This window comes from Pleurodeles waltl, chromosome 1_1 (genome assembly GCF_031143425.1).
Source record: "Pleurodeles waltl isolate 20211129_DDA chromosome 1_1, aPleWal1.hap1.20221129, whole genome shotgun sequence".
In the NCBI taxonomy this organism is placed as follows: Eukaryota; Metazoa; Chordata; class Amphibia; order Caudata; family Salamandridae; genus Pleurodeles; species Pleurodeles waltl.
Window position 1 is genome coordinate 528,993,936 of NC_090436.1, and position 21,869 is coordinate 529,015,804.

Genomic DNA, 21,869 nt, shown 5'->3' on the forward strand with positions numbered 1-21,869 from the left:
AGATCAGAGACCAATGATACAGGATCGCAACAGAAGAATTCTGCACATGATGTTGCTCTTATTTTGGTTCCTTATAAGGATAATGCTCCTGGAATTTGTCATACTCCTGAGCAGCCTGATGGCCCCCATCACTGAAAGACAAATTGCCCCCTAAATATGTAGGCTGATCGTGTTCTGCCTCTTCATCCTCAGTCTCCTGACACTTGAGCTGAGAAAGGCTAAATGTGGGGCCAAACAGACCTTCATCTCCTGATTCCTGTATCTCCAGCAGGCATACTGGTGGCAAAGGAAATACCTTGGTAAGATCCTGTGGCACAGATGAGCTCATGACCTAAGAAAAATAAACAATGTATCTTTTGTGACTGTCAATGAGTAGCCCCTGATGGAATCGTCTTCAATGAAAGAACATCGAGGAAGACTGATGGTGCAGAAGGCATCAGCGGTGAAAAATCTTGTTGTCGGAGACGGTCTCGTCATCGACAATGCCATTGTCAGAGACTTCTTTGGCAATGTGGAGGTGCTTCACATCGTAGGAAGCTGGCCTGGTGTGTGGTGAACACCTATTGTGTCCCCTATTAGTGAGGTGTAGACAGTGTCTAGGAAACCAGGACTCTCTAGAGGTAGCTCTGGATGAGCAGCCAAGACTTATCTAGGAGACATGAAAAGCTCATGCAATACCACTGCAGTCACACAGCACTTAAACACATGAAAGAACCACACAGTGTTACAAAAATAAAGGTACTTCTTATGGTAACACACATGCTAGAATAGTAATAGGCAGTTCCCACAACTGGAATTAAGTATACACACTAGTATATACACATTATCAATCAGTAAAGAGCATACAAATCAATATGCATTGGCAAAACCAATAGAAAATAGATAGGGCCTAGGGGAGGGCCAAACCATATAATAAAATAGTGGAATGCGAGATAGAGTCCCCCACCAAAGGATGTGGAATCGGCAGATGTGAGCTGGAGGAACTAGTAACCCCAAGCAGTGAGTACCAGAGTGACCCCCAGTGACCAGGAGAGCAGAGGTAAAAACCTAGTTTTCCGCAAACCCAACAGGATGACTTTGGAAAATAATTGTGCAAGACCCATATAAGACTGGAAGAACCCAAAGGCAGATTCTGGCAGAAGAGGACGTACAAAGGAAAGGAACCAATTCCAGTTTGTGATGGAGTGTCATGTTGTGGCAGGTTCCACCACCCACCGTTCTGTGGATGCCGGACCAGGTCGACGGGGATGATGAAGACCAGCTGTGCAGCAACGGAACTGAAGAGGAGCCCCTTAAGTGATTTGGTCGGTGTCCCACATTGGCTGTCGGGTTACAGTGGGTCAGTGGTGCAGGAAGACCACCAACAAGCCTTGGCAAATGCAACAGAGGAAAAAGAAGTGTTGCAAGGCTGAAGAGGACCAGCAAGGCCAAAGAGGACCAGCAAGGCCCAGGGGACTTGACCCAAGGAGAGGAGTCCGGGGTGACCCTCAGCAGTCGGGAGACTCACAAGAAGACCACTGGCAGCAGGCAGAGCAGTTGCAGTGAGGCCCACTCAGCACACCTGAAGAGGAGTCCCACGTCGCTGGAGCAGGAGAGAGGAGACTATGCTTGCCAGGAAGAAGTGCTGGAGGCTGGGCCTACACGAACCCACACGAAGCCTGAAGATCCCTTGAAGGAGGAGCAAACAAGCCTTGGTAAGTGGAGAAGTGTGGCACAATGGTTAGAGCGGCAGACCCTGATGCAGAGATCTGGCCCGGGACCAGGGTTCAATTCCTGCCTCGGCGGGTCTTGGGCTCAATTCCCTTGGACCAGATAATTCTCGCCTCAGTGCCTAATCTAATTAATGGGTCCCACTCTAACTCTGGGCAACAGCTTGCTTATTCTCCACAACGGCTCTGACAGCGCTTGGATGCCTGGCAACAGTCGCAGAGCACAGGGGTACTGTCCCACAAGGAGATGTAAGGGCTTACGGTCTCCCAGGTTGGACAGCTGGCAGAGAGGACCAAGGGGACCACTCCAGACCACAACCTGTGATGCAGGATTCAAGCAGTTCCGGAGGAGAGCAGATCCATGCAGCTGGTCATTGTTGCAGTTGGTGCTTGCCGATGCAGGGGAGAGACTCCTTCACTCCAAGTGAGGTTCCTTCCTACTTCTTGGTGCAGAATGGAGTCTCGTCCACCCCAGAGGATGCATAGCCGGGGAAATGTTGCAGTTCCTCAAAGAAGCCTGAGAAACAATGTTGCAAAGCTGAAGGAGGGGGCGGTGACTTCAGCTACTTGACTCAGATCCTCCTAGGGGCCTCAACCCACCTTGGATTCAAGATGGCAGAATCAAGTGGTCACCTGGAGGAGCTCTGGGCACCACCCCTGGGGTGGTTATGGACCTTTCCTTTGTCCAGTTTTGCACCAGAGCAGGGACCACAGGTCCCTGGACTGGTGCAAACTAGTTTATGCAAGGAGGGCACCAAATGTTCCCTTCAAAGCACACCAGTGTCTGAGGCTACCCCTCCCAAACCATATAACACCTATTTCTAAGGGAGAGTGTGTTACTTCCCTCTCCCACAAGAAATCCTTTGTTCTGCCTCCCTCTGCCTGAGCTGGTCAAGCAGCAGCATGGCAGAAACCTGTCTGATGGGGGCAGCAGCGCAGACAGGCCAGAAGACTGGTAGGAGCAACGCTGGGGGTCCTCTAAGAAGCCCCCAGAGTGCATGGAATCATACAACCAATACTGGCAACAGTGTGAGGTATGATTCAGACATGTTTGATACCGAAGATGTGGAGGTTCAGAGTTACCATTATGTAGCTGCACACAGCTGTCTCCAGTACACGAGTAAAATGGCTTCCCCGCATGTACGAAGTCCAGAGAAATGGAGCTGCAGTTCGTAGGGTCGCTTCTTCCCATGCTGGGCTGCCCTCGCACACAGGTACTTGCATTATGCTCTCTGGGCTAGGAGGTCCTACTTTAGGGGTGATTTACAGTGACCTGGTGCAGTGACCTGTGGTGAAAGGGTGCATGCACATTTTCACACAGGCTGCAATGGTAGGCCCGCAGACACATTTTGCATGGGCTCCCATGGGTGACAATACATGCTTGTAGGAAAGTACCCTCTTTTTGGCACATAACCCCCAATTTCTGCATGAAGTCAGTGTGTTTCTGACTGTGTCACTGGGATCCTGCTAGTCAGGACCCCAGTGCTTATGGTTTATGACCTGTTTGTCAGTGTGTTTCACTGTTTTCAAAATTGTCACTGGAGACCTGCTAATCAGGACTCCAGTGCTCATGCTGTTTCTAAATTTGTCACTACACACTAGTGACTCAGTATTTCACTCCAAATTGGCATACTGGTTCCCTCTTATAAGTCTCTAGTATATGGTACATAGGTACCCAGGGCATTGTGGTTCCAAGGGATACCTATGGGCTGCAGCATTTCATTTGCCCACCATAGGGAGCCCAGGCAAAGGCTTCTACAGGACTGCCATTGCAGCCTGTGTGAAATAGTGCATGCACTATTTCAAAGATATTTTTACTGCACCACCTCACTTATAAGTCACCTATATATCAGGTCTTCCAACCCTGAAGGCTGGGTGCAAAGTACCTGTGTGTGAGGGCACCCCTGCACTAGCAGAGGTGCCCCCATGTCATCCAGGCCCTTTTCCCCAGACTTCGTGAGTGCAGGGATGCCATTTTACGCATGCACTGGTCATAGGTCAATACCAACATCCTGCTTCACCATGGTAACTCCGAATATGGCCATGTAAGGTGTCTAACAACTGGGAATTGTACCCCAATACTGACTCTAATATTGGTTGCACAATCCCATGTACTCTGGGGGTTCCACTATGGACCCCCAGTACTGCTCTCCTAAGGCTTGAGCAGCTCAATCCTTGGAAGGCAGAACAAAGCGTTTCCTTTGGGAGAGGGGTGTTACACACTCTCCCTTTGGAAATAGGTGTTACAGGCATGGGAGGGGTATCCTCCCAGAGACTCTGGAAATGCTTTGAAAGGCACAGATGGTGCCCTCCTTGCATAATCCAGTCTACACCGGTGCAGGGACCCCCAGTCCCTGCTCTGGCACGAAACTGGACAAAGGAAATGAGAGTGAGCACTCCTCTGTCCATCACCACCCAGAGCTCCTCCAGAGTTTCCCTGGGTTTTGCCATCTTGGATTCCAAGGTGGTGGGGCACTCTGAGAGCATTTGAGTGGCCAGTGCCAGCAGGTGACGTCAGAGACCCCTCCTGATAGGATAGGGATTTAGCTGGTTAAGTGACCAATCCCCCTCTTAGAGCTATTTACGGTCTCTCCTCTGGGTGTTTCTTTAGATTTGGATTGCAAGACTCCAGCAGGAATCCTCTGCATCCTTTACTTCATCTTCTACCGACGAATCAACCGCTGATAGCTCCTGGAACTCAACAAAACTGCAACAAAGAAGCTAAGACAACTTCTGCAACATTGTATCTTCAGCTCCTGCCAGCAACTGCTACAGTTTCCAGGTCGTGCATCCTCAGAGGACTGCCTGTCTTCAGCCTGCACCAAAAGAACCTAAGAAATCTCCAGTGGAGGGACAGAGTCACTTCCCTGCTTCAGCAGGCACCTCTCTGCAGCGAAGACCGGTGACTTGGGTCCCCTCTCCAGACAGGCGTGGATCCAGCAACATGGGTGGTGGACTAAAGTGACTCTGACAGTCCCAACATCCAGCTGTCCAACTTTGGGGAGGTAAGAGCTTGCCTTCCCCCGCAAGACAGTAACCCCGTGCACCACGTGACTTGCAGTTGCCAAGGCTTGTGTGCGACCTTCCAAGAAGTTCTTCGTGCACAGGACAGCTTAGGCCCCCAGCACTTCATCCTGTGACGCACAGCTTCCTGAGTGGTTCTCCAGCTGCGTGGGAATCCTTTGTGTCATGCTGCATGGGACTCCATTTGCACTTCCTTTGTCCCCGTGCTGTGGGACTCTTGTGCGCTGCCTACTCTTCTGAGGGCTCCCTGAGTTGCTGAGAGCCCCCTCTGTCTCCCCCTCCTGAGTAGAGGCCACCAGGTCCCTCCTGGTCACGGGCAGTGGCATTTTCCGCTAACCGCGAGCTTTGTGTGTGCCAAGGCATGTTGGTGGAATTCAGCGACGCAAACCAGACTGCATTCATCCATCCAGCGTGGGACATCTTCTGCACCAACCAGGAACCCGCATCTGTCTTCTTTGGTGCGATACTGACTTTGTCTTCTCACCAGTGGTTCTTCTTTTGCACCTTCATCCGGGTTAGCAGGGGCTACTGTTCTCCCTGGACTCTTCAGTGCTTCTTGGACTGGGTCCCCTTCTTCCCCAGGTCTTCAGGTCTAGGAATCCATTGTTGGTGTCTTGCAGTCTCTTCTGGTTCTTGCGTTATCTTCTATCACGACTGCTAGTGTGTTTTAGGAAACTTGCTGTGTTTTACTCCTGCTTTCCTGGGCTCTGGGATGGGGTACATTACTTACCTTTGGTGTTTTCTTACACTCCCCGCGCGGGCCCTTTACACACTACACTTGCCTAGGTGGGAAACCGACTTTCGCATTCCACTATTTTAGTATATGGTTTGTGTTCCCCTTAGGCCCATTGCAACCTATTGTGATTTTCACTATTTGCACTGTTTTCCTAATGCGTACTTACCTGTTTTGATTAATAGAGTATATATTATGTAATTTACTTACCTCCTAAGGGATTATAGTCTCCAAAGTATTTTTGGCATTGTGTCACTAGAATAAAGTACCTTTATTTTTGGTAAAACCAAGTATTGTTTTTCATGAGTGCAAGTACTGTGTGACTGCAGTGGTACTGCAAGAGCTTTGCATGTATCCTAGTTCAGCCTTGGCTGCTCTGCTACAGCTACCTCTAGACAGCCTAAGCTGCTAGACACTGACTACATTTCACTAATAAGGGTTAACTGGACCTGGTATAAGGAGTAAGTACCTTTAGTACCCACTACAAACCAGGCCAACCTCCAACAATGCTGCAGCCCATGGGGAGCCACTGGTGCCCCAATGCCCTGGGTACATAAGTTCCATATACTAGGGACTTGTATGGAGGCACCAGTATGCTAATTGTGGGGTGCGAAGTCCTAAGCAACCAAATTTAGAGGGAGAGAGGACAATCACTGGGGTCCTAGTTAGCAGGATCCCATCGAAAACAGTCAAAGCATACTGATAGCAGGCAAAAAGTGGGGGTAACAATGCCAAAAAGAGGATACTTTCCTACATTTGCTAACAAACTTCACAGCTCAATAAACCCACACTGATGCCATTGTTGGATTTATTGGAAAATACACACAGAAGGCATCTTAGAGATGCCCCCTGTATTCCAGCCAACCCTCTAGTGAAAGGCTGAATGGTCTGTACCAGCCTGCCACTAACAGACAAGTTTCTGACATCATGGTGTGAGAGCCTTTGTGCTCTCTGGGGTCAGGAACAAAGCCTTCCCTGGATGGAGGTGCTTCACACCTACCCCCCTGAAGAAACTGCAACATTAGGTGGTGAGCCTCAAAGGCTCCTGCCTCGTGCTACACTGCCTCAGGGCACTCCAGCTAGTGAAAGATGGCCACACCCCCGGACCAAGTCCCACTTTTGACAGCATATCTGGCGGGAAAATTAATAAACACCAGGAGGTGTGCCCACCCAAGTTAGGACCACCCCTAGGGTTGCCAGAGCTGAGGTGAACCCCTCCTGGTAGAATCTTCCATCTTGCTTTGGAGGATATTAGCCAATAGAGTTAGGAATGTGACCCAGTCCCCAAAGGAAGTGGGCAGAGGAAGGGTATAGCCATCCTCAAGGACAGCAGCAATTGATTACTGCCCTCGGACCTCTGTAACACCCCTAAATCTAGTATTTGGTGGCCCCCTAGAATCTTGCTCTTCAGATTCCTGGCAACCTGAAATGAAAAAGAAGAACTGAAGAGCCGCACCAGGGGAGAAGAATCCAGATGACAGCTGACTTGGCCCCAGTCCTACCCGTGTCCTGGTGGCCCACCGGTCCAGAGAAGGTCCCTAGGTGAGTCTGACCTCGAGCCCACCCTGGATTGACTATTCTTAACCAACATGACAACACCTGCATCCTAAATCCAGAGGACCTCCCTGAAGCCATGGGCTCCGGTGAAGATTTCCCCACGCCTAATGGTACCCCCTGCACCCGCAGCCCCCTGGCCTTGGGGAACTCCAACAGCTGTCCAGCAAAGTCCAGTGAGCTCTCTACTTCCCTGTCCAGCAGTTGTTTTTCTTCAGTCGACTCCTTGGACAACGCCTGCAGTATCCTTGTGATCCCCCTGGTTCCCTCATTGAAAGCATTGGGCGCCCAACGCTGTGTTTGCACCCTGCACCTGGCTGCCCCTGTGCCACTAACGATGTGTGTTTGGTGCCTACTTGTGGCTCCCCCTGGTGCTGTTCTAAACCCCCAGGTCTGTGCCCTGAAGTTGCGGGTACTTACCTGCAAGCTGTTTCTGTCTCTGTATCGGCTGGCCCCGTGTTGCTGGTGGTGCACCCTTGGTATCTTCCTAAACTTTGCTCTGGGCCACTTTAACGCTCGAAGACTGGGATCATAAGTTGAGTACTTACCTGCAAATAGTTTTGTTACTTTTCCTCCTGTGTGATTACATTGCTTTCTATAAGAAATTGTACTGTGTCCACTTTTGAAACTGAAAAGTATAACTTACCTGTGAACTGTTTGCCCTGTGAATTCTATAAAAAAATAAAAAATAAAAAAAATAAAGTGCATTTGATACTTCAAAGTGATACATTCTTATAACTGTACTTAGCTGCAACAGAGATCCTTTTGGTTCTAGAAGTAAAGTATATTTGGATACATACACCATTGGTGGGGGGGAGAGAGATAGAGAGAGAGAGGAGAGAGAAGGAGAGAGAGGGGAGAGAGAGAGGGGAGAGAGAGAGGAGAGAGAGAGAGACTATGTATATATATATAAAAAACGAATGCTTGGTACTATCCTCTGATAAGCCTAACTGCTCGACCACACTACCACAAAAGAGAACAACAGTATTATCTACTTTAGTTTCTGTAAAGCCTGTGGGGATCCACTGGACAATTTTTGCACATTTTTAAAAGTCCTCCTAGGGCCTTGGCTAAGTCCCCTTTAGCATATATATATATATTTTTTTAAAAGTTACCATTGTTAGTGGTAAGAAGCTAGAAATAGTTTTACTCCCTAAAAAGAAATCCCTGACTCTAGTAACATAATCAGCACCTCAGAGTACATGGTTGTGGCTCTCGGCCCGACCCCTTACCTCCATCTCAAGATAAGAGTTAAGGTCTCTCTGCAGTCTCAAGAAGATTAGAACTGGTTCCTACCCTACCCTACCCTACCCTACCAAGATGCAGCTCAAGAAGCTCTTGGCAGAGTACACCCTGCTGAGGAGGATGACCTCCCCTCAGATGGGCAAGACGTTAGGGAACTGGAGGATGACCTCCCCCTCCTAGCTTAACTAGGCAAGACAGGGCCACTGTGCACCTGATCCCAAGGATAGCACTCACAGGATATGGGTCTCCCACAGGGGAGTCTGCTTCCTCTGGGAACAGTGACGGCAGCCTCAGTGAAGAGGACCTCCTTTTTGCAAGGATAGCCAAAAGACTAGCTTTGGAAAGACAGCTCCTGGCTATAGAGAGGGGGAGAGCAGAAATGGGCTTAGTACCCATTAATGGTGGCAGCAACTTAAGAATTAGGGACACAGGGACACAGGGCAAGCATGTGACCCTAAAATCCACAAAGGGATTGTCCCAAAGTATGAAGATGGTGATGACACAGGGATAGACTCCTCACGCTCACTGGAGCAGATGCAGAGTCCTATGACCTTACGAAGTCTACCCTGATTGAGGGCTTTGGACTCACCACTGAGGAGTATAGAATTAGGCTCAGAGGGGCTCACAAAACCTCAAGCCAGTCCTGGGTTGATTTAATGGACTACTCAGTGAAACCACTAGATGGTTGGTTAACTGGAAGTGAAGTGCATGGCTATGATGGGTTCTATAGTTTGTTTATGAAATAACACATCTTAAATAACTGCTTCAATGAAAAGTTGCATCAATATCTTGTAGACCTAGGTCCAATTTCTCTCCAAGAATTGGGAAAGAAGGCCCACTACTGGGTCAAGACTAGGGTGACCAAAAGATAGGGGTTACTAAGCATCCCTAAGACACCTAAGGATAAAAGTAAAGAATCTTCTAAAGGCCCCCAAAAACCTGCTCTGGCGGGTGGGCTCCAACTCTCTTCTCCATCCACTCACTGGTGCAAAGGTAAAAACCTTGATTCCAAAAAAGGCCTGGTGTTTCAACTGTACACTGCTAGCACTGGTATAGCCAGTCTCCGGGTGGGATTTACAGTGTGCCCAGAGCAAATCGGGGTTCACACAAACTATTTTAGTATCTGAGGGAGGGGTAGATGTTGCCACTCTTGCTGTCTGCCCCCTAATATGAATAAATACAGACAGCATCTCTTGATAAATAGGCCTAGAGTAAAGGCCTGAAGGATATAGGTGCCAATGTCACCATGGTGACAGAAAAACTGTTTTCCCCAGGACAGTACTTGGCTGGACAAACATATCCAGTTATCAATGCTGATAATGTGACTAAGGCACATCTCATGGCTATGGTGATTTAAGAATGGGGAGAGGTTACTGGCCTGAAACAGGCAGTGGTCTCTTCTGCAGTCCTAGTTAAATGTCTGCTAGGGAATGATCTGGGTGGAGGGCCTGGGCTGAGGTAGAACTCAAAACCCATGCAGTCATGCTGGGAATCCCAGAGATTGTGTGTGTAAAGACTAGAGCACAAAGCCAAGCACAGGGTGAAAAAAGTGTTGGTGCCTGGAATAATGGCCCACCCGTCCAAGAGGAAAGGCAAGAAGACTGGGAGACTACCTTCTGTACAGCAAAAGACATAATACCTCTCTTCTCAGGAAGAAGTCTTACCAACCGCAGAGGGAACTGAGCCCACTGAGCTTGAACCTCACCAGGCTGAGCTCATGAGTCCAGGGGCACCCTTTAGGGACCAGCTGTGCCAGGCCAGAGAACCTGCTCCACTCTTGAAGGCCTGCAACAGCAAGCTGCTGCACAGGAAAAGGGAGATGTCAGCGGCTCCCACAGGGACTATTGGGGGGAGGAGGTCCTGTTCTTGAGGCCAGAGACTTCAAGCCTGGTGCCACTAGGAGAGTAGTAGTGCCTCAGAAGTTCAGGGAATTCATCCTCACACTAGCCCATGACGTCCCCCTAGCTGGGCCAAACTAAAACTTGGAATAGGCTTGTCAGCCATTTCTACTGGCCCAACATGTCACAAAAGGTGAAGTAGTTTTGCAGCTCCTGTGTCACCTGCCAAGCCAGTGGTAAGACAGGTGGCCACCCAAAGCCACCCCACTAGTTCCACTCCCAGTGGCTGTGTTCCCTTTGAAATGGTTGGTGTGGACATATCGGGTCCACATAAACCACCCACAGCCTCAGGAAACCAATATGTACTGGTAGTAGTGGATCATGCTACCAGGCATCCAGAAGGAATGGCCTTAGGTATTATACAGACTCTACAGTAGCCAAAGCCCTCATTGGTATCTATATCAGGGTAGGGTTTCCTAGGGAGGTGGTTTATGACGTGGATGCCAGCTTTATGCCAGCTTGCCTAAAACATATGTGGAATTAGTTTAGGGTGACCTACAATTTCACCACACCTTACCATCCACAAACTAATCGACTTGTTGAAAGGTTCAACAAGACATTAAAGGGCATGATCATAGGACTCCCTGAAAAACTCAAAAGGAGGGGAGATGTCCTGCCATGCCTGCTCTTCACCTCGACAGAGGTGCCCCAGAAGGGAGTAGGGTTTTCCCCACTCAGGTGTTTGGCCACCCTGCTAGGTAACCACTTCATTGTGAAGGAGGGCTAGGAGAGACCTCTCCATGAACCTAAGCAAGATGTGTTGGACTATGTACTAGGCCTGCGTTCAGGGATGGCAGAGTACATGGAGAAATCATCCAAAAACCTTTAGGTCAGTCAACAGCTCTAGAAGCAGTGGTATGACCAAAAGGCTGCACTGGTGGAGTTTAACCCAGGGAACAAGTCTAGGTTCTGGAGCCTGTGGTTCCCAAGGCACTTCAGGACAGGTGGAGTGGCCCTTACCCTATCCTGGAAAAGAAACGTAAGTTCACCTTCTTGGTAGACCTGGGCACTAGCAGGACACCCAAAAGGGTGATCCATGTGAACTGCCACATATTTTTCTGTGACAAGGCTGATGTGATCACGCTGATGGTTACTGATGAGGATCAGAAAGCGGAGTAAACCTCTCCCTGACCTTCTCTCTCACAACCCAAAAGATGTGTCAGTTGCTTGATGCAGCGGTCTACTCAGACACTCTCACTGCCCAACAGTAGGCTGACTGCAGGCAAACCCTGCAGCAGTATGCACAGCTCTTCTCCTTAACCCCTGGACAGACACAGTAGTGTATCCATGATGCTGACACTGGAGACAGCCTGCCTGTCAAATCTAAGATCTATCTGCAGTGTGACCAAGTTAAGGAGATCATCAAAGTTGAAGTCAACAAAATGCTGGCTTTAAGCGTCTTTGAACCCTCTGACAGCCCCTGGGACCCCAATCCTCATCCCCAGGGTGGAAAGATACAAATTAGGTTTTGTATGGACTACACAGGTCTCAACTCTGTCACCAAGACAGATGCTCATCCCATACCCAGGGCTGATGAGCTGATAGACAAATTAGGTGAAGCAACATTCTCAGTACCCTTGACTTAAATGCAGGGTACTGGCTAATTCACACGGCACCAGTAGCAAAAGAAAAGACAGCATTCTCCACACCTGATGGGCATTATCAGTTCACTGTTATGCCCTTTGGTTTAAATAATGCCCCTGCCACCTTCCAAAGGGTGGTGAATGAAGTCCTTGATGGCTTGGAGTCCTTTATTGCAGCATATATATATGATATTGCGGTCTTTATCTCCTCCTGACAGGACCACCTGGACCACCAGGGGAAGGTTTTGTAGGCCCTGCATTCTCACTATTAAGGCATCCAAATGCCAAACAGGGCAGGGCACTGTTGTATACTTGAGCCACCTTGTAGGTGAAAGCCAAGTGCAACCTTTACAGCCCAAGATCCAGACAATTCTGGACTGGGAAGCTCCTACCACCCAGACTCAAGTCAGGGCATTCCTTGGCTTCACTGGTTATTACCGGTGTTTTGTTAACGGGTATAGATCCATTGAGACCCTACCCCCTCACAGAACTTCACCTAAAAAGATGCCCAAGAAAGTTTTCTGGACGGTTAGTTGTCAAAAGGTCTTTGACACCCTGAAGGAGGCAATGTGCTCAGCACCAGTTCTCAAAGCTCCAGACTACTCCAAGCAGTCCATTGTGCAAACAGATGCCTCTGAACATGGGACCAGAGCAGTCCAGTCCCAAACCAAAAACGATGGTTACTACCATTCTGTTACTTCCCAGCAAGCAACATTAGAGTGCCAGTGAGAGGGATGTCTTTGGTGCGGTTTGGTCCCTAAAGAAGTTGAGAAAATACTTCTTTGGTACTTCGTTCATTGTCCAGCCTGACCACAGACCTCTCAGATGGCTTATAAACATGAAAGCAAGAGCCCTAAACCTTTGAGGTGGTCCATCTCCCTACAGGGAATGGACTCTATAGTGGAACATAGACCTGGGTCTGCCATTGCCAATGTAGATGGACTTTCCAGGTTCTTCCACTTAAACAATGTCAACTCTCTTAGGAAAGGTTAGTCTCATCCTCTTTCATTTGAGAGGGGTGTGTGTAGGAAAGTGCCCCTTTTGGCATGATTACCCCTCCCCTCACGTTTTGTCTGATATATGATGCTAACTTGACTGAGTGTGTTCTAAGATCCTGATAACCAGGCCCCAGCACCTGTGTTCTTTCCCTAAACTGTACCATTGCTTCCACAATTGGCACACCCCTGGCAAACAACTATGTCCCTTGTAAAAGGTACCAGTGGTACTAAGAGCCCTGTTGCTAGGGAGGGTCCCTAAGGGCTGCAGCATGTATTATGCCACCCTAAGGGTCCCCTCACCAAACACATGCACATTACCATTGCAGCTTGTGTGTGCTAGTAGGGAGAAAAAGGTAAAGTCGACATGGCATCCATATTTGGGTGCCATGCCCACAAACTACTACCTGTGGCATAGGTAAGCCACCCCTCTGGCAGGCCTTACAGCCATTAGGCAGGATGTGCTATACAAGAGGGCATAGCTGCATGAGCAATATGCCCCTAAAGTGTCTATGTTCATTCTTAGACATTGTAAGTGCAGTGAAGCCAAATTGAGTACATGGGCTAGGAGTTTGTCATTACAAACACCACAGCTCCATGTTGGCTTCACTGAAGACTGGGAATTTTGGCATCAAACTTCACAGCTCAATAAACTGGCACTGATGCCAGTGTTGGATTTATTGAAAAATGCACACAGAGGGCATATCTTAGAGATGCCCCCTGTATTTTACCCAACCCATTAGCGTAAGGCTGGCTGGTCTGTGCCAGCCTACCACTAACAAACAAGTTTCTGACCCCATGGGGTGAGAGCCTTTGTGCTCTCTGGGGGCAGGAACAATGCCTCCTCTGGTTTGAGGTGCTTCAGACCTCCCCCCTGCAGGAACTGCAACACTTGGTGGTGAGCCTCAAAGGCTCCTGCCTCATGTTACACTTCCCCAGGGTACTCCAGCTAGTGGAAGATCCCCCCTGCCCCCCAATGTGAAGACCCACTTTTGGTGTCAGGTCAGGCAGGAAAATTAGTAAAAACCAGGATGTGCCCCCTCCACCCCCCCCCAGCTAGAACCACCTCAAGTGTGCCCAGACCTTAGGTGAACCCCTCCTGGTAGAATCCTCCATCTTGCTTTGGAGGAAATTAACCAAATAAGGTTAGAAATGTGCCCCCCCCTCCCCAAAGGGAGTAGGCCCAGGAAGGGTGTAGCCACTCTTAGGGACAGTAGCCACTGGCTAATGCCGTCTGACCCATGTAATGACCCTAATTTTAGTATTTAGGGGTACCCCTGAACCTTGCTCTTCAGATTCCTCGAGAGCTGAAAAGAAGAAGGACTAAAGAGCCGCACCAGCAGAGAAGACTCCAGACGACAACTGACTTGGCCTCAGCCCTACCAGCCTATCTGAAGCTTCAAGAATCCTCCTACAAGAAGATGTCTCTTCTTGCAGGACCACCGACCTCAACAAACCCCAAGAAGACTGCCTGTCTACCCAAGGGCCAAGATTTCTCAAGTATAGTGGCCCTTTCCAGAAGAAACCTCCAAGAAGGACTGCATAACCGGCCCGGATCCGCGAGTCCTGCCCACTCTGCACCCGATGCCCATAGCTAGTGTAAAGGTGGCCCACCGATCCAAACAAGGTCCTCTGGCGACTCTGACCTCGAGTCCTCCCTGGGTAGTCCCTTCCTGACCAACACAATGACACCTGCAACCTAAATCCAGAGGACCACCACAGACTGCAACCAGCTCTGGTGAAGTTTTCCTGACGCCTAAAGGTAACCCTGCACCTGGCCCTACTGTCGGTTGGGTACCCCTGGCCTTAGGGAACCCAGCAGACGGTCCAGCAACATCAAGTGGGCTCTCTACCTACCTGTCCAGCAGTTCGTTTTTCTTCAGTCGACTCCATGGACAATGCCTGCAGCATCTCTCTGATCCCCAGGAGGTTCCGCCTTTGAAAAGCATTGGGTGTCCGACGCTGAATTTGCACCCTGCACCCGACTGCCTCTGTGCCGCTGAGGGTGCGTGTTTGGTGATAACTTGTGGGCCCCTGGTGCTGATCTAAACTACCCAGGTCTGTGCCCTGAAGTCAGGTGTACTTACCTGCAAGCTGTTTCCTACTAAGTGCCCCCAGTCTCCATAGGATTCCATTGGGCACCTGACACCAACTTTGACCTCTGCACCTGGCCGACCCCATGTTGCTGGTGGTGCACCCTTGGTGTTTTCCTAAACTCTGCCGTGTGGATATCTTAACTCCCAAAAACTGGGATCTTAAGTCAAGTACTTACCTGGAAATTGTGTAATTTTTCCTACCCTAGGATTGCATTGCTTTCTATGAGAAACTGCACAGTGTCCACTTTTGAAACTGAAACATTTTACTTAACTGTAAACTGTTTTACCTGTGAATTCTAAACAAAGTGCATTAGATAATACAAAGTGATACATTCTTTAAACTGTACTTACCTGCAACAAAGATCCTTTTGGTTATAGGACTCCCCTTACCGCCAGCCTCTTCCTGGCGGTGAAAACCGCCAGAAACAGTCTGGCGGTAGGGAAGTCATAATCCCCAGGGCAGCGCTGTCCTGGCGGATTATCACCGCCGGGGTTAAAACGGCAGGAAACTGCCGGCCCCGGCGGTGCGACCGCGGCGCTACCGCCGCGGTCAAAATTTGGGTCTCCGTACCGCCAGCCTGTTGACGGTACGGACGAAACTTTAGCCCTGGCGGTCTCAGACCGCCAGGGTCGTAATGACCACCTTTGTTTTCACAGACTCCATTTTGCAGCTACTTCCTTTATCCAGATGTCATGTAATTGTCACTGTGATCAGATATGTGGTACAGGCCCACTTCTTCAACACTTCCCAGTAACTTTGAATCTTCCCCATGCGCCAGACTGGATCCGGAAACTTTTTTCCCTTAGTACGTCTGGCCATCAGCAGAGGGCTTCTCACAACTCTGAATGACGTTGTCCACCCCCATTGACGCGCTGACGTCAGTTCCTTCCTTTTCCGGGCTTGCAGCTGTTTTCTTCCAGCCTCCTTCAACAGTTTAGTTGTATTCGGAACAGTGTGCTTCTTGTGTCTTCGGGATTTAAACCCTGCTGGTCCTGTGGATGGCAGATGTCGGCTTTGCATGTGGTGCCTGCGTGAGCACCATGACACTAAGGACTGCAGCTCCCTTCAGTGACTTCAGCCAAAGGCTCTTTGAGTGTGTAGGATGAAGCTTGTAGCGGCGCGGATGACGGAGTCTCAGGTTTCCTGTCGCCTGAAATCTCCTTCTCGTCTGACGTCCGTTTTATGGAGCCGCTCGAGTAGTCGCTTTCGTGGACGCTGATCTCCATTCACAACCAAGGGTAAGTCACACAGGCAGTCAAGGCCTCAGCATTTATTTACCTCAACGCGCACGATCTCCTGTCATTCCTCTGCTGCGGAGATGAGGTCAGGGTCTGCCCCGCACCGTCCTCCCTTTCCAGGAGATAGGGCGACTCTAGACCAGATGCATGCATATTATTCTTCTGTGCACGCCATCTTTAGGTAGCTACCTTCCTCTGGAGCACCTGTAGTTCCCAAGGAGGTGTGCAGTGACTTGACTGTGACCACATCAGTGGGTTCACACCTGGCTTCAGTTAGGCCTGCAGCATCCTTTCATGTGACTACTGCGGTGCACAGCGCTTTGGGGTTCCCATCGTTGGTGCCGATATCCAATCAGCCGACTCTGGTGACGCCAATCAAAATCAACTCCCCCTCTCCGTCTGATGTCGATGACAATGTCAAGGCATCGAATTTTCAACGTCGGTCGGTGTTGGGAACGGCACTAATCCTTCCTCCTCAAGACACCATTACCGTTGTTCCTCCTACAAGAGGCGGTGGAGAGGCGGTACTGGAGTCGGGGGCCTCCTAGAGAGGACAGCTGGTTGTCTGATCTGGCTACTGTTAGTGGCTTGGAGTCTCCTCCAGCCTCAGGCCTCTTTTCCCCTCCTGGACTACGGAAGCGAGTTCCACCTTTGCGGACATGCTAAAGAAGATTGCGAAGGTGTAACTCTTCCCTTAATGGAGTTGACTTCAGATCCTTTAATTGATATACTCCAGACTGAGGTCGAGCCGGTGCTTCCTTATAGCAAGGCACTACACAATGTCTTGTTGGGTGCTTGGGCTAAGCCTGCTACAGGGGCCCCTGTTGACCGTGATATATCCCACAGGCAACGTCCTGCCCTGGGTGAGCCACCTTGTTTGCTCAGACATTCTACTCCTCACAGTTTTGTGGCACAGGCCCTTTAAATTTCCCCAATATAGAGTCCCTCCCCCATTCTCCTCCTGATAGGAAGTCCAGGGCTCTAGATGTCTGCGGCAGGCATATTTTTTCTTCTGCAAGTTCTGCTCTACGTTCTGTGAACACGTCTTGTGTTCTTGGACGTTTCATTAATTATGGAACTCTTTAGCGAACAGTTCACCCTTGTTTCCAAATGAGGTCAGGAGTACTCTTACTCCTATAAATCAGGACGGGCGGAATGCAGCAACATTAATCATTCGCTGCAGCATGGATTCTACTGACTCTGTAGGGCGAGCTATGGTTTCCTCAGTTGCACTCCGTCTCTGTGCTTTGTTACGTACCTCAAAGTTCTCACTGCCAATCCAATCTATATTACTAGACATGCCATTTGATGGAGCCCATTTGTTTGGTGCACAGGCTGACTCTGCCTTGAGACATTTTTAAGACAGCAGGGGTGGAGCAATGGGTTAACTGCACTACATGCACACCAAATGGAGATCTGTAGCCGATATCTTCTGTCCACAGGACCAACAGGGTTTAAATTCCAAAGACATAAGAAGCACACTATTCCAAATACGACGAAAATTATGAAGGAAGATGGAAAAAAACGGCCAGAACAACCGTCTCCCGAACCAAGTTGCAAGCTCGGAAAAGAAAGCTGGTGCATGGGGAAGATCCTAAATTAAGCAATCTGTGGCTAGATGTCTCTATCAGATACCTTGGTTTGTCCCAAGGAATTAACCTAAAGATTATCAGGGTTGGCAAAGGATTAGTTACTGGGAAATGTTGAAGAAGTGGGCCTGTAACCCCATATCTGATCACAGAGACTATTACATTACATCTGGATAAAGCAAATAGCTGCAAAATGGAGTCTGTGAAAACAAAATCTTAATTACTTTTAGTGAGTATTCAAAATCCAGCTATGAACTAGGATTCATAAAACTGTTCCTAAAATTGAAGAACAAATGTTTTAAGTACAAACTGAGCGTCTCAGCTAATCAACAGATGATCCTATCAAGTGTTAATAAAGAGAAAATAGAGCTAATAAACACAGGCACTTACCATGAAAAACAGACCACCTAAAAGGTTACATTCTGTATGTTACAGGCAGCTACCACAGAAATATATACACAAATGTTTGTTACCGCAAACAAAATACCAATAAAATTACCTTTGTGCAATGATCCTCAGCTTGTGAAATTTTGCCTGAATCTTTCAACCCAATAACAGACTGAAACACAGACCATTTTTCTAGTGCCTGTGTGTAGTTATTTTGAAGGTCTGCTCTATGCTCCACTAGAAATACAAAGAGTAAAAACTATTATAACAGTTAAAACTATTATGCAGCATACTTATTCCTTGCTAACACAATATCAGATTTATTATTTTATCAACAATTTTGAGTGATTGGTACTGCATAAACAATACTTAAAAAGTGATTCTGTAAGAATGTTACTTACAGAAGATAGCACATTACTCCCACTCCCCCACATACTGTGTATATCGATGTGACTACAGATTGGATGCACAGGTAAATTAGTCTCTAGATTTTGAATTTCAGACTTGCACAAAATATTTGTCTTTAAGGGTCCAATTCTTTCGAAAGTAACACAATGTTGCCTCATTCCCAGAGTTATAGTCACCATAGGGCATGAGTTAAAGTTACTTGAGATAACTATGACTATAAATGCTGAATTTCTATGGTTTGGGGAAAAATCTGAACCTAACTATAACATCTCTCTAACCTTTGTTTTTTAGTGAATTTCAAAGGTACTTTTTAAATTCTATTTGCTAACTATAACATCCCTGTACCCTTTATTTTTTTCAGTGAATAGCTACGTTTTCAATGCTATTTCCTAGCTATAACGTCCCAGTAACTTATTTTTTTCAGTGAATGTCTAAGGTTTTCTTTTAAAGAGTAAAGTAATATTTAATTACCATATGTTAAAAAAAAAACCTGCATCACATGGCCTCCGGCCATGCGCAGTGGGAATTGGCTGCATGCAGCCACCCCCACGCTGCACACAGTCTGTGGCCAACCCCGCAAAGGTAGCCAACCACACATGGCCTTCTGCTGTGTGTGGTGGAGGGATTAGCTACATGGCCTGGCCCTGGGAACTAAAGGGCCTTTTTTTTTTTTTAAAGAAGAGGGGGCACATGCTGACCAACAAAGGATGGGTATCCTGGAGGCAGTGGGGGGAGCCCCCAAGGCTCCTGTGGCCCCAGCTGGCTTTCCACATATCGTGGGAGCCAGCATTGCTCCCGTCTGCAGGGCGAAGCTAAAAATGGTGCTTCTTACGGGCAGGAGAAAGCTTTTCATCAGTTTCCCTTCCCGCTTCACTGCAGACAGCGAAACATATGAAAAGTCTGCTCTCAGTGGGTGGGAGAATTTTTCAAGCTCTGGCCTGTTGGGAGCAGACTTGGTGTTTGCTACTGCTTGGCGGGAGATTTTAAATCTCTCCCACCAAGTGAAAGCAAACACAGGATACCCTGCCTGCGCCAGTGTGGACAGCGAAACTGCTATGTCCCAGGGTGGACACTCCAGGGACATGGCCTGAGCCAGCCCTGGGGAATGGGGTCCTACTTATGGCTCAAGGAGGGTGCCCCCTCCTCCTTTGTATATTTGCCCAGGCCCTTGGGGATGGGGTCCTTGGGGCCCACATCTGCCTGGGGAAGAAGACCACTTGCCCCCCTCACCGTTCTGAAAAATGGCCAGCCCCAGGGGATGAGGGCCCTGGGACAGAAATCGGTTTAGAGAGCCGGGCCCTGGGGAATGGGGTCCCAGGGACTGAAATCTGCTCGTGTACTGGCGGGGCACACAGCCCCACTGAAAATATAAATATTTGTACCCCTTGGACCGGGCCCATCTAGGGGCTTTCAGAAAAAACAAGCATGGGAGACTGCACTTACCACAGCGTCTAGGGGGTCAGGGTATTCCTCCTCTGACCCTGTGTCTTTTTTTTGCATTTTGATTAGGACTGGAGACTGAGGCCAGAGTCATAAGAAGTCCTGGTTGAAATGGTGACAGCCAATCAGATTTCAGTTTGAGATCTGTCAGAGCCACTGACCCTACCGCAGCTATAGACACATAAATCTTTTTTCTTTCATTACTCCAAAACTACTGAACAGATATACAAGAGATACACCTAATTTTAAGAAGCACTCATTCTTGACCAAGATCTAGCTTCCTGCCAAATTTGGTGTAATTTTGTTCAGGGGCTCAGGCTGTAGTCATGCCTAAAATCCAATATGGAAATTGCATGGGGAAATCATGTTTTGGGCACTCCCCCTTTTCTCTTCCCCCATGGGACGAATCACCCCAAAACTGTCCAGATAGAAGCTCAAGTGACTGGAAAACTAGTTTTGAAAATTTAGTCACGATTTGTCAAACAGGGCCAAAGTTATTAGCAAAACAAAAGACACTATTGCAATGAAAACTAGATACTAAATATAACTACCTACTGTTGATATATACATATCTCTCTCTCTCTCTCTCTCTATATATATATATATATATATATATATATATATATATATATATATATATATATATATATATATATATATATATATATATATATAAATATATAGAAAATGTCACTTACCCAGTGTACATCTGTTCGTGGCATGAGACGCTGCCGATTCACATGCTGTGCATTATCCTGCCATCTAGTGTTGGGCTCGGAGTATTACAAGTTGTTTTTCTTCAAAGAAGTCTTTTCGAGTCTCAAGACCGAGGGACTCCTCCCTTTCGGCTCCACTGCGCATGGGCGTCGACTCCATCTTAGATTGTTTTCCCCGCAGAGGGTGAGGTAGGAGTTGTGTATATAGTAAAAGGGCCCATGCAATGGAGTGAGTATGTATGTACATAATGTGTATAAAAATAATATATATTTACAAATTTACAATTGTACAAGTTTCATAAACTTATAATGGCTACAGGCTTCCGGGGAGGCGGGAGGGCGCATGTGAATCTGCAGCGTCTCATGCCACGAACAGATGTACACTGGGTAAGTGACATTTTCCGTTCAATGGCAGGTGTAGCTGCAGATACACATGCTGTGCATAGACTAGTAAGCAGTTATCTCCCCAAAAGCGGTGGCTTAGCCTGTAGGAGTTGAAGTTGTTTGAAATAATGTTCGTAATACAGCCTGTCCTACTGTGGCTTGTTGTGTTGTTAACACATCTACACAGTAATGTTTTGTGAATGTATGAGGCGTAGACCATGTGGCTGCCTTACAGATTTCTGTCATAGGTATATTTCCTAGAAAGGCCATTGTGGCGCCTTTCTTCCTAGTGGAGTGCGCCTTTGGCGTAACAGGTAGATCTCTTTTTGCTTTAATATAGCAGGTTTGAATACATTTCACTATCCATCTGGCAATGCCTTGTTTGGATATTGGATTTCCTGCATGAGGTTTTTGGAAGGCTACAAACAATTGTTTTGCGAAACTGTTTTGTTCTATCAATATAATACATTAGTGCTCTTTTAATGTCTAACGTATGGAAGGCTCTTTCAGCTACTGAGTCTGGTTGTGGAAAAAAGACTGGGAGTTCCACTGTTTGGTTTAGGTGGAACGGTGATATAACTTTTGGTAAGAATTTGGGATTTGTACGGAGAACCACTTTGTTTGTGTATTTTTATAAAGGGTTCTTGTTTAGTAAATGATTGTATTTCACTTACTCTTCTAAGAGATGTGATAGCTATTAGGAAGGCTACTTCCCAGGTTAAGTATTGTATCTCACAAGAGTGCTGGGTTCAAATGGTGGACCCATGAGTCGTATTAATACAATATTGAGGTTCCACGAGGGAACTGGTGGTGTTCTTGGGGGTATGATTCTTTTTAAACCCTCCATAAATGCTTTGATGACTGGGATT

General features: G+C 47.9%; 1 protein-coding gene across 4 annotated transcripts in view; it reads right to left on the reverse strand.

Annotated features, from left to right (window-relative positions):
- The window catches only part of SKIC3 (SKI3 subunit of superkiller complex), a 1,026,707-nt gene that overhangs the window by 312,225 nt on the left and 692,613 nt on the right, over positions 1-21,869 (reverse strand). For all 4 annotated transcript variants that reach the window (XM_069225585.1, XM_069225575.1, XM_069225607.1 and 1 more), the window contains exon 36: positions 18,165-18,289. In XM_069225585.1, the coding sequence (XP_069081686.1) occupies positions 18,165-18,289 (125 nt within the window). The remainder of the gene's footprint in view (positions 1-18,164; positions 18,290-21,869) is intronic.